The following is a 13,459-nucleotide window of genomic DNA, read 5'->3' on the forward strand; positions in this document are numbered from 1 at the left end:
TGGCATTCATGGTCTCTTTCTTCTTCCTTTTTTTTTTTAAACGTAGCATCATCTTATTTTACTATTCAAATGAACTACTAGGACCAGTTTGGGAAATTAATTTTAATATACAGATACAAAACAACAAATATAGATTCACAGCATTTACAATAAATCATTCAAATAACATTGTAAATTTTTTTTTTTTTTTTTTTTTTTTACAAAAAAAATTTCAACAAAAATACATATCAAGTTACAGTAATCTCGTAGACCAGACTTCAGCTGTCAAAGCTAATCCACCAGTTTGGAAGCGTCACTTGACTTACACAGACAATGTCATCTTTATATGGATGAGTTAAAAGTCACCAAAAGCCTTGCAAAGTGGGTAAGCAAGTCATACACAATGGGTTTATTATGTACAAAAAAACTAATTATTAAATTACAAATACTTGGTTCAAAGTATTTTCTAAATACAAATGTCAATGCCAATGAGGTAACTAAAGGCAATAATAAATGTATGTTGTCGTCAGGTAAATTTACATAAAACATTTAAGCTTCTGGGTTTTTTTTTTTTTTTTCTTTTAATCTCCTTCCAAGACCAACTAGAATTTTCCACTTACTTTTTTTCCAAAATCTTTGAACTCCATTCGCATTAATTACATCTTGAAAACAAACAGGATAAATGAGAATAGTATGTAGGTGAAGCATGCTACAGGGAAAACTTTGCTAGCAGTTTAAAATAGAAGTTGTGTCCAACATCCCTGGCCTGTAAGCCATTGAAAGGACATTTTATTCACACTTGTTGGCACTGTCCTTTTAAGAACACTTCACAGTTCTCTTCTCCTTCATGTAAGAATAATGCAGTAATACTCTCCCAGCTCTGGAAAATCAGGCTCTTCTATACTGACTAGGAAAAGTAGACTGATTTGTATTCAGGAATATCAGTGATTCAGGCATGCAGAGATTTCTGCTTGGCCAGATGCTGGACCACCTGGCTTTTACAACAGATTCCAATTGTGAAGCAAATTTTGAAGTAAAACACTTTTGCTATGTGTTTGGACAAGTGCATCTCAAGATGTAGCATTAGTCCTCAACTAGATTAGATGGCACAATATTTGGAAATGGCATTGATGGTGGTGATGTGTTTTTAATTACAGAATCAGATCTACCAGCAGGGAGACAAAAACCAGACTTACTGAAAACAAACCATGTAGACAGTATCCCATGAAAGTGCTGGCAAACTGCTTGTCACCCTCTTCCTAGTTAGCAGGCCAAAGACAATGAATGTTCCTTCTCTAGGACTTTTCAAATATTGTTTGTGATGGCTTAAAATTCACTACAGGGTTCTCATACATTTAGGTATGATCAAAATTGAGAAAGCTGCTCTTGACCCAAGGCCATTTCAACTGTCTTTCACAGAATTAGCAAATTCTGAAACACTAAAGACAGAACAAATGAAATTCATCAAAATGGTGTCAACCAGCAAAGTTATCTAAGCCTACTTTTCTCTTTTAAAAAAAGTTTAAATTTATTTATTTTATTCTAAATTTTTAAAAATTTATTTTTTAAACTGGTACATAAAATCATAAAAATCATACATATTTATAAGGTCAAAAAATTAAAAGACCCACCAGGGTTGCGGGGGAGGATAAAGAGAGAGATTGGGCAGTGGGGGTGGGGTCCCCAATAAAATTCACACAGGCAGAGGTTTTTTGTTGTTTCTTTTTCTCTCTCTCCAAGTATACAAGAAGGAAGTATGGCAAGCTGAAAATGAGAATACCTGAGGAGGCATTCTGTTCTTTGCAGAACCCAGGTATTTAGTAAGAAAACTCAAGCTACACAGATTTTCAAGAAGTCAAAGGATGTTCTAGACTTAAAAAAAAAAAAAAAAAAATGTTAGCAGTTTTCAAAATCACCTCAGAATCCAAGTAGAATCCACCTGGACAGGTATTTGATCAAGTGACTCTCATGCTGCATAAAACTGACGGGGGCAATCCCCGGTCTTGAATTGACCTTGACTTAACAAAAACATGTCCTGGTGTTCATGATTCTCTGTTAGGGAGTCTGTGGAGGTAGATGGGAACTGGAAGTGAGGACTCAGCTGGGAAACACATTAGGACTGGTCACAAAACACTAAAGCCTTTCCTCATTGCCTATTGGTCAATACTAGCAAATGGAAGTCCTCTGACTCCTTACTTGAATGAATCCTCACTGAAAATGTAACATAAGCAAGTGATTTTACTTCCTTAAAGTAATTCTTTTATATTACATTAAAAACAACAAAAACCTGTTCAAAATTGCTGTACATACAAATAGCTCTATTTAGCACAGAAAAGTCGTTTTCAAAATATATCATTACATTTTGTTAGTAAAAATGTTAGTTATATAAATGCAACTGAGTTTTAGACAACTATTCAAGGGGACAGACACACACACACACACACACACACACACACACACACACACACACAACCAATGCATGAAGCCATAGCACCTCTTCTGTCAAGGGACCTGTGGTAAAAAAGAAGTAACCTGGGGGCTGTCAGCCACAGGGCAAGGCAAACATCCAGCAAGCTGATGTAAGCCTGCATTTGAATAGTCACACTATGCCCTAAGGGCCTAGCAGAGAGGTACAGAGTTATGTTTTCTTGATGCACGAATAACTGCAGATGGCAAGGTGGCGGACAACTATATCCTTGGAGTTGACCCCTTGGCCTTTAACATTGTAGACCTGTTTATTCTCAAGCATGGATCTGTGGGGGAAGAAACTTTGCAAGAACAGCATACAAAAAATGAGCTTCTCAAACAAAAATCCACAAACTATGTGACACAATATTCCCTAGTTAGCACACTCAGTGCAGAGCCTGTCTTCTCCAGACATATTGAAGTTATTTTCATCACACTTTTCAGAATAGGTAAAGAAATGGAGATTATTATCTGCAGGTATCAGCCTGTGTGGCCTCCATTGAAAAGAGACTGTTATCTCTGAGCCTAGATATTTTGTTCAGGTTTCTTTTACAGGTGGTGAATCTTCAAGAACCTGTTGGCATGCCACAGTCATGCACTACTGTTTTGGGTTTATATAACAAAGGCAGCTTTAAACCCCCAAGAAGCAGAATTACTCTGCCCTGTGTTTTCTTCATGGGCTGAGTTGCAATTTTACTGGTGAAGACATTAGAAACAACTGTTGGTAGAAGAGCAGGAGGCTTTTAAGAATGCCTTCTAACTGGTGCATTCTCATGTTATAAAAAATTAAAGTAAATGAGCTTTTATATCGCAAACAGTTGTTTGAATGCAGTTTCTTAGATTAGGGTGCATGAGCGAAATGTGATTTCCGCTCAAGGAGTTACACAAGGCACACAGGCAGGTGAGGATCCAACTTGCCAAGGACAAACCGGCTGGCAGTGGCATTTCTCCCTGGCCTTGAAAGTAGCATGACCCGGAGGATGCCTCAGTTCCTCCGCATCTCAGGCTGTTGCTGCCAGGAGATGGATGTAATCTCCCTGACTAGCTTGAAGAAGAGGCACCTTGCAAGATGAAGCTTGCATTTGGCAAATGCGTGGACACAGATGACACCAGGGAACACCATGGTCCTCTCCAAGCAGCAGTAGATCCCCTACTACCAGAGGGAGTAAGAGCTCCCCTTCTAAGTGCAACCAGACATATGGTAGGGAGAGGCAGCATCATACTTATCCCCCTCCCTCATCGATTTCCTTCGAAACCAAATGCAGAAGCAATCCTCATTTCCTTAGCACTGAAAAGCTCTTGGTGGTCTGGAAATGCAGCAAGAGTGTCCCCATCACTAGCAGGGCATGTGGGGCCACTGCCACAGCATTCCTGTAGAACTGGACACTGGTTCCAAAGTCCCAGCCACCTCAGAGTGCTCTTTGGGGCTTCTCGTGCAGGATAGAGCTGTGTGTCATAATCTCCTCCCTTCCGCCAAGGCAGCACGGTCTCTGAAGAGTGAAGGTGAGTTCAACTTCTTTCTCTCCTTCATTGAGTCCCCAAAGAAGTTTTCAGCACTGGAACTAAGAAATTTTCCCTGGGTTTCACACAGAAGGAACAAGCACATTTCTCTTCTTCACAGTCCGTCAGGGGAAGCGTGGGCCTGCTGCTCACTTCCTGAAAGGGGTGAGTTTATGGAAGGTGTGCCAGAAGAGGGAAGGTTTCCTCTTGGGTTCTGCCAGGGCGAACACCTGTTGCTGGGGGATGCTGGTGGGCACGGTGATGTGGCGCTGGTGAAGGGGATGCAGGCTTTGGTGCGGCGGGGCAACGGGGCATCCGCTGTAGCCTAACTCAGAGGGGAGGAAGACAGGACATGGACTGAGGGTCACTCAAGAGAACCACAAGGAAAAAGAAAAGTGTCAAGACTCAAAGATCTTAGCTAATTCTTAATTCACATGATCCAAAAGAACCAAAAGAACACTGAATAGCTATCTTAAGAAATGGTACATTCAGATACCATGTTGGAAGCCTGGCATAGATTATCTCATTGAATCCGCCTAACACTGTTCAGGGAAGGAAACTGAAACCCAGAGAAGCGATGTGGTCACACAGCAGTAAGTGGAAGAATTAGGACTGGGCTGTCAGTTGGGTTGAGAAGCAAAAATGTGCTTTAAATGAAAACCTGAAGCTCATCCTGCCCCAGCTCAAAGCCTACTCTGCCACTGACTAGCTGCAGTTATTTGTAGGTGTATTTGTTCTCTGCACCTAAATTCCCTAATCTCTAAAATGGGGACCAGGTTGTTATAAGAATAAAATGAATCAGTATAGGTAAAATGCGTCAAAGAGTGCCCCAGTGGGATACCAAGTCACTTGAATCCTGCTTCCTCAGGCAGGCATTTTATATCTGTAGAGGTCATTAAAAAGGCTTATTAAAATTATCTAAAAGATCATAAGGAAACTGTGTAAGTCAACATGATATGATGAAAGAGAGGGCTTCAGAAGCTGACTGATGTGGTTGAGAATCCACTTCTGCCCCAACTTGTCACAGGGCTTTCGTTACCTTAACACGGAGATGGGGAGGCAGAGACGGGGGAAGGATAAGAGAAGAACCCATGTAAAGTACCCAATATGGCATTCACCCCCAAAATATTAGTGCTCCTTCCAGTCCTTAGAAGCCTAATTGCTGAGTGAGTGACCTGTGAACATCCTAACCAACTGATATTTTCTAGTCACCTGCCATTAAAAGGAGTCATACAAAAAGATAAAATGGATTTTCTGCATTGAAGATACTCATTGGGGGGAAACAATGTACATCGGCACAGAGAATGTAGGGCAACACTGTCATTCTGGTAATCTCAGTCATTAGTTGAGGGTCTATCAGAGTGCTAGGTTTAACTAAGATCTTGTTTTTTGTCTTCTCACGTAGAAAACTACTGAATGGGCTGGGCATGGTGGGATACATCTGTAATCCCAGTGGCTCAGGAGGCTGAGGAAGGAGGATTGCAAGTTTGAGGCTAGCCTCAGCAACTGAGCAAGGACCTAAACAACTTGGTAAGACCCTGTCTCAAAACAAAAAAAAAAAGGGGGTGGGGGTGGGGGCTAGGGATATGGCTCAATGGCAAAGCATCCTGGGTTAAATCTTCTGTACTTAAAAGTAAATAAATAAATAAATAAATAAATAAGAATATTGGTTTAGATCATCTGCATTATGGAACCCATCTGTGTGTGCGCACCCTGGTGTGGATGTTCTCATGTCCCTGCAAGACAATTCTAATGTGCATTACATGAAGGGGCTCACTCTGAATAAGCTCCACTTATTTTTGTTTAACTCACTGATGCTCTGAATGTACAGATTTCTTCCTTATTCCCCAAAGAGGAAAGAGTCTCTTGTGACCTGGTAGGTAACAGCATCATTCCCTCAGGCGTCTGCAGCTCAGAGACATTTGCTGCACTCACATTCAAAATCAAATGCAGCCAAGCACAGTCGAGCACACCCAGCCACTGAGGCTGAGGGAAGAGGATCACAGGTTCAATGCCAGCCTCAGTAACTTGGCGAGGCCCTGAGGAACTTAGTGAGACCCTGTCTCAGAATAAAAAATTAAAAGGGCTAGGGATGCAACATTTCTAGCAATTAGAGAAATGCAAATTAAAACTACACTGAGATTCCATCTCTCTCCAATCAGAATGGCAATTATCAAGAATATAAGTAACAAATGTTGGTGAGGATGGGGAGGGAAGGGCACATCCATACATTGCTGGTGGGAATGCAAATTGGTGCAACTACTCTGGAAAGCAGTATGAAGGTTCCTCAAAAAACTACGAATGAAGTCACCATTTGACCCAATTATCCCATTCCTTGGTATATATCCAAAGGATTTCAAATCAGCATACTACAGTGATAGAGCAACATCAATGTTTATAGCAGTTCAATTCATAATAGCTAAGCTATGGAACCAACCTAGATGCCTATCAACAAATGAATGGATAAAGAAAATGTGGTATATATACACATTATTATTCAGTAGTAAAGAAGTAAGACTTTATGACATTTGCCACTATATGGATGAAACTGGAGACTACCATGTTAAGTGAAATACACCGATCCCAAAAACCAAAGTTCGAACAAATATTCTTTCTGATATGTGGATGCTAACCTGCAACAAGTGGGGCGTGGGGGAATAGAAGTTCACTGGATTAGACAAAGAGGAATGAACAGAAGGGAGCGAGGCTAGGAATAGGAAAAACAGTGGAAAGAATTGGACATAACTTTCCTATGTTCACATATGAATACACCACTGTGAATCTCAACATCATGTACATCCATAAGACTGGGATCCTAATTAGAATAAGATATATTCATGTTTGTATAAATAAATCAAAGTAGATTCTACTGTCATATGTAATGAAAAAGAATAAATAAAAAAAATTTTAAAAGGCTGCACCAATTTGCAACAACACCAGCAATGTTTGAGTGTCCCTTTTCCCCCACATCCTCACCAACACCTATTATTGTTTATATTCTTGATAACAGCCATTCTGTTTGGAGTTAGATGAAATCTTAGGGTGGTTTTGATTTGCATTTCTCTAACTAGAGATGTTGAATACTTTTTCATATATTTGTTGATCACCTGCATATCTACTTCTATGTCTGCCTAGTTCCTTAGCCCATTTATTGATTGGGTTGTTTGTATTTTTGATGTAAAGTTTTTTAACTTCTTTATAAACTTTGGGGATTAGTGCTCTATCTGAAGTGTGTGTAGAAAAGATTTTCTCCCACTCTGTAGACTCTCCTTTAAGATTCCTCAGAAAACTTGGAATTGACCCACCATTTGACCCTGCTATCCCATTCCTCAGTTTATACTCAAAGGACTTAAAATCAGCATACTATGGTGATGCAGCCACATCAATGTTCATAGCTGCTCAATTCACAATAGCTAGATTGTGGATCCAATCTAGATGCCCTTAAATTGATGAACGGATAAAGAAACTAGTATATATACAAAATGGAATATTACTCAGCCATAAAGAAAAATATAATTATGGCCTTTGCTGGTAAATGGATGGAGTTGGAGAATATGGTGCTAAAGCAAAATAAGCCAATTCTAAACAACCAAAGGCCAAATGTTTTCTCTGATAAATGGATGATGATACATAACAGGGGTGGTGGTGGGGTGGGGGAGAGAATGGAGGAACTTTGTATTGTGTAGAGGGAAATGGGGCAGGAAGGGGTCGGGGAAGGAAAGATAGTGGACTGAGACAGATATAATTACCCTATGTACATGTCTGATTACACGAATGGTGTGAATCTATATTGTGTACAACCACAGAAATGAAAAGTTTCATCACATTTGTGTACAATGAATCAAAATGTAGTCTTTAAAAATAAAAAATAAAAAATAGGGGTGGAAGGGGTGGGGGGAAGGGAAAAAATAACAGAATGAATCAAACAACATTACTCTATGTAAATTTATGATTACACAAATGGTATGCCTTTGTGCCATGTACAAACAGAGAAACAACATGTATCCCATTTGTTTACAATAAAAAAAAAGAAAAAAAATAAACAAAAATAAAAATAAATGAGAAAAAAAAAAAAAAAAACTATGTTTTGAATGACATCACTATGCAGCTAATCATATCAAACCTGTAATCCTTTCAACTTTTGGACTTGAAATATATTTCATCATTAAATATAAATAAATATAGATAAATATATTTCAAAAAAAAAAATAAAAATAAAAAGAGGCTGGGATGTGGCTCAGTGGTAAAGTACCTCCAGGTTCAGACCCTAATACAAACAATGACAAAGCAAACCAAAAAAAGAAAAAGAAAACCCAAACAACACAAAAACACAAACCAAGTACAGGCCATCTCCAACTGACCACTAATTACTTTGGGTCTGTCGTTTTGACAGAAGGTCTTAGCTGTCCCTGACCCCACCCTCATTCTGATACTGATGCTTGTTAAGGGGATCAACACTTCTTCAAGCCTTACCTTTTGACTTTCCATGTCCTGCCTTTTGAGCATTTAACATGGCGAGTTTTTTCTGATTTTCTGAAATTTCCATTCCTGGATTAAGAAAAAAACATGATCTATATTCAGAACCTGTGATGACGTTTCAGAATAACACCTGCACCACAATCTAAAGGAATGTTGAGGGTAGAAAGACTGTCCTGGGGTGGCCTCCTAATTACTTCCAAACCCAGACGTCACCAAGAGTGAAATGGGGTGCTGTGAGTAACCACACACGGCTGGGTAGAGCCAGGCGTTCCTGGGCAAACTCCACATGCGGTCACCCTCACGCTCTCCAGCAGGAGGCCCTGGGAGGAGACAGTGCAGCCAAGGCGCCCAGGGTTTGCTCCCTACGTGCAGTGGGAGTTGCGTGAGGCCGTGATTCCACCTATACGAAGCTGCTGTTGGAGGGCAGGGAACTGGACTCTGTACCCCAGATATGTGCGTATGTGCCCTGAGTGTCCTTTATCATAAAGTTCTGCAGCAGAGGGACAAGGGTGCCTGGTGTCTGTGTACTGTGTGAACTGGGTGAAAACAAGCAGCACTAGAAAAGGTGGGGATGAGACCAGATTCAGAGAGATGGAAGGCTGAGAGGAGCAGCAGCTGGTGCTGACTCCTGCCTTCTCTAGCAGGAAGCAGACAGCGGGAAAACAGAAGCGGGAAGCAGAAAGCCTCTCCCCTGGAGGCAGACACTTGCTCCACCTTGGACATGAGCTGGGCTCTGCTTTCACTTCTCAAATTGCCCGAGCAGCCAGAGATGGTGACACACACCTGAAATCCCAGCTACTCAGGAGGCTGAAGCAGGAGGATTGCAAATTCAAGGTCAGCCTGGGCAACTTACCGAGGTCTCAAAATAGAAAGGGCAGGGGAATATAGCTTAGTGATAGAGTCCACCTGAGTTCAACCCACTACTAACAACAACAAACAAAAGCCCTGAGTCACTCTGCGGGACCCAGACTCCACCTCTGCATAAGACTCCTCCCCATGCCCAGCATCTGACCCTGATTGGTCCTGATGCCTTCTTCAGGGAGATACTCTAGTCCCTTGGCATTTCCTGCCTCCTAGGCTGTCAGAGACAGCCTGGACTTGGCCCCCTCCAGTGTCTGCCCATGTGTCAGTTACCCAGGCTGGCACAGTGTTCTAGGCAGAGGCTTGGGGCCCATTCCATCCCATAAGCACCCAGTTCACAGCCTTTCTGGCCTCATTCATTCTTCCCTCTGAATAGATTCCTGCTTCTGATGATTGCATAACCTAACTTATAAATCCTTTCAACTCTAGAACAACACCCCACAAACCCTCCCATGAGTGAGAACAAAGCCAAAGTCAAGGCTGGAGATGGCAGCTGGTTACATGTGACATGGGGTGACTTGGTTTTCCTTCTAGCAATGAGTGAGGATGGGCAGGGCAGTCCCTGAGCTCCATCCTGGACCCCATGATCTTTGCAGTCTGGGACAACTTAGACTGCAGAGACAATTTCATTCCATCATCTTTAAGGGCCCTTAGTCCCTGTGGCACCCCGACTTCCATTCAACAATGTGTGTTCAACCTTAGTGTGTTTGGGGGGCTCTGGACCTTGGGTTTAGAGACTGTGGGTGCTGCCATCATTAAGGTGACGTGGCAGCTTCAGCCTCATGGGGTCATGCAATAGCTTAAGGTCAGCAAAGACCATGAAGACCAACCAAAATCCCTGAAATGCTTGGGACCAGAAATGTGTCACATTTCAGATTTTTTGATACTTGCACAAACACGATGACGTATTCTGGGGACAGTACCCAAGTCTAAACACAAAATCCACTCTGTTTCATAAACCTTTTATACATTGCTTGAAGGTAATTTTATACAGTATTCCTACATTTTGACTGCAACCTGTCAAGAGGTCCGCTGAGGAATTTTCCACTTGTGACGTCATGGTGATACTCAAAAAGTTTCTAATTTTGGAGCATTTTGGATTTTAAAATTAGCAATGCTCAACCTGTACAAGTATAATAACAAATATGAACTAGCAGGGTTTTAATTACAATGTACAGTGCATAGTTCTGTAGGCGACAATGGGGAAACACAGAGGCAAAACTGGGTCTGGATAGACCAAGGCAGTAAGGTAAATTTGAAGTGCTTTCCACTGCTGAAGGGAAAGCCTCAAGAATCATCTGGTACTTCTGATGGCCTGCCTGAGAGTCACCAGAGTATGGCTCAGTCTCTACAGAGTCACAATGAGCTGGTTTTAAATGCTACTGTGCCACATGGTAAGAGTGGGCTGGTTCCTTGAGGTTCTAGTTCTCATCTGTAAAACAGGCATAATAAAAGCAACCATATCCCAGGGTCTTACAGAGACAATATCTATAAATGTGGAACAAAGAAACCAGCATAAATATCTAATAAATACTGTCAGTAGGAACTACACCCCTGTCATCGTTGGTCTTGGGAGCAAATGCAGAAGTACTTAGAATTTGCAAAATCCTTTATCTTTCCCCAATGGTGGGATTTAGCTCTCAGGGAGTGGGCTGGGGACACAGCAAACATGAGAGGCAGAAAATGAGGTTGGAAAGCAGAAGCACATAAGCCCTGGGGGTCCAGGGCTGCTCACCCATCTCCTGATCCTCCTGCACCCGCCGTCTCTCGTCCGCACAGGCCTGCAACCACTTTGCCTTGTCTTCTTGTTTTTTGGCACAGAACAGATGAACCTCGTCTGTGGTTCTACTGACCAGCTTAAAGGCGTTTCTCAGGCTGAGGTTCCAGTCCTTGTCCCTTCCATCCTCCACATCCACAAGCTCCATCTCATCCATGTCCATGCGGCCCTTGTAGTACAGCATGTCCCTGCGCAGCAGGTCCTTCTTGCAGGACACCAGCTGATGGTCAAACAGGAAGAATGTCCGCTGCTGGCTCTTGCCCTGCTTTGTGATTTTGGTCAGTTCCCCTGAATGAATCAATTCTGAGCTTCGGTCTAGAATATCCAATCCCTGGAAGGATGAAAACACATTTTCAGATCTTCCAATTCTGATTCCTTTGGGTATTCAGGACACAGAAGAGGGTCTTGATGTACAGTCTCTCTTGGGTTTTCCAGAGAAGGGAAAAGAGATGACCCATTGCCTGTCTGCACACATAGGCAGGCAGGACCTTGGTTTCTTAGCCCCCATGTCCATGAAGTTTCTCTTTCTTTTACTACTCAATGAAAAAATGTTATAGTACCTGGATGTTACCTGGGGTGTATACCTGATCTAAATTTGGTAAAAAGGATGTTAAATTAACGAAATTCAGCGAAGATCTGAAGTGATAGCTGAACAAGACTGATCCTCCAAGAATAAGGAAGCATTAAAGAGGTTTTCCTGTACCAGGACACAGTGTGCTACCACAGACTCGTGTGGGCCTTTGAGTCAGGTACCTCACAGCTCCCTGGAATAATGACTCATTTAAGGTCTTGGAAACAAAGGTCAGGCAGCAAATTGCCAGTGACAAATTAGTAAACTTCTGACAGTAAATTATTCCCTAAATGTCAGTCCAAGATGAAAAAGAAAAACACTTTCACAATATTTAGATTGGATAAAATCCAGTGTTACTTTATGATATTTGGTATGACACTGGCCTTTGTTTTATAAGATTTTACTTTCCTTTAATCCTAGTCATACGTAATATTTTTTGGAGGCAAAAGAACTTGACTCCAAAATAGTTCTTCTATTTACTTGCCTGGAGCAACTCTGTGCCCCAGATTCTTCAGTTACATATTAAGGGAGTTTGAGGCCTGTCCAAGCTCCAAAAAGTCTAAAAAGGTCTTTGAAATGTAAGTATTTCTGTCCCACTTTCACTGTTATAGTCTACTTCAGTTAAACTTCTAACTTCTCACATCAAACTCTCAATCCTCTGGGAGAGTAAGTTCTTTTGACCAATGAATGGATATAGGATGATTTCTTGGTCTAAAAACAATTTGAGCAGGGCTGGCTTATTCTTAGCAGCAACAGTACAGTATAGTGGTTACCAGCACAGACTCTGGAGCCAGGTTGCCTGCCTTGGTTTGAATTCTACTGTGTATATCCTCAGGCAAGATATTCAATCCTTCTGTGTTTCAGTTCCTCCTCTGCTAAATGGGTGAAATAACACTGTCTGCTTCATAGGACTGTTGAGAGGATTAAATGAGTTCATAGATGTAACTAATGGCTTAGAACAGTGCCAGACATGTGTAAATACAATACAGGCACTAACTACTGTCTCTGTTTGCCAGCATGTATGTATGTAACATACGTATGTATAAATAAATAATAGCATGCATATTTTTGGGCCATTATTATTGGCTGAATCAGACAGTATATTTGTACTGTATTATATAATATTCACAGTAGCATATGGGCTAGGTAATAATTCCTCCTCAGCTTAGAGATCAACATGCCTCAAAATACACAGACCATTCTTGAAAGCCAAGAACATAAAGTGTCAGTCACAGGATGTTCAAATATGTCATCACTAGATCAAAGGTACAGAAAGGGGTATGGGGGGGGGGGAATTGTGTGTGTGTGTATGTGTGTGATATTCCACTTACCTCCCAGCCTACAATGGACACCTGCCAGCGAGCAATCTTGTCAATGCTCTCCAGCTTGCGTTTGCGCTCATTGATCAAACAGGCCACATTCTTCATGGCCTCATAGGCTGCCTTTATGTTGTTGTAATCGCTGCAAAATGGGAAGTTAATTTCAATCATATAACACTCAACTCACAAATGAGTACTGACAAAATAATGCTCTGGATCCCTGATTTGTACACTAATAGTCTAGACGAAGCGGCATTTAAATAATAGCCATTGTTCCCTTTCTCTTTTTTCCCCATGAATAGACTACAGTCTGCATAGGTTAAGGGAGCTGGCGGAATGCAATTCAGAATTCTTTGGAATAAGAATGTTTTCATTCATTTCCCAGAAATCACAATGAATGAAAGTAAATGCCACAAGAAAACTAAGTTTTAGTCACGGTGACTCTGGGTTATTTTTGTTAATACAGAAAGAAAAGTTTTCATTATTGCTTTGATTCTGACATAGCCA

At 41.3% G+C, this 13,459-nt stretch overlaps 1 protein-coding gene across 8 annotated transcripts in view; it reads right to left on the minus strand.

Moving 5' to 3' along the window:
• Nucleotides 1-477: 477 nt before the first annotated feature.
• The window catches only part of SPATA13 (spermatogenesis associated 13), a 354,900-nt gene continuing 341,918 nt past the window's right edge, over nucleotides 478-13,459 (minus strand). For all 8 annotated transcript variants that reach the window (XM_079138816.1, XM_079138818.1, XM_079138817.1 and 5 more), the window contains 4 exons: nucleotides 12,965-13,094; nucleotides 11,021-11,393; nucleotides 8,419-8,493; nucleotides 478-4,270 (listed from right to left, as the gene is read on the minus strand). In XM_079138816.1, coding sequence (XP_078994942.1) covers nucleotides 4,095-4,270; nucleotides 8,419-8,493; nucleotides 11,021-11,393; nucleotides 12,965-13,094 — 754 coding nt within the window. In that variant the 3' untranslated portion in view covers nucleotides 478-4,094. The remainder of the gene's footprint in view (nucleotides 4,271-8,418; nucleotides 8,494-11,020; nucleotides 11,394-12,964; nucleotides 13,095-13,459) is intronic.

This window comes from Sciurus vulgaris, assembly GCF_902686455.1.
Source record: "Sciurus vulgaris genome assembly, chromosome: 4".
NCBI classification, from domain to species: Eukaryota; Metazoa; Chordata; class Mammalia; order Rodentia; family Sciuridae; genus Sciurus; species Sciurus vulgaris.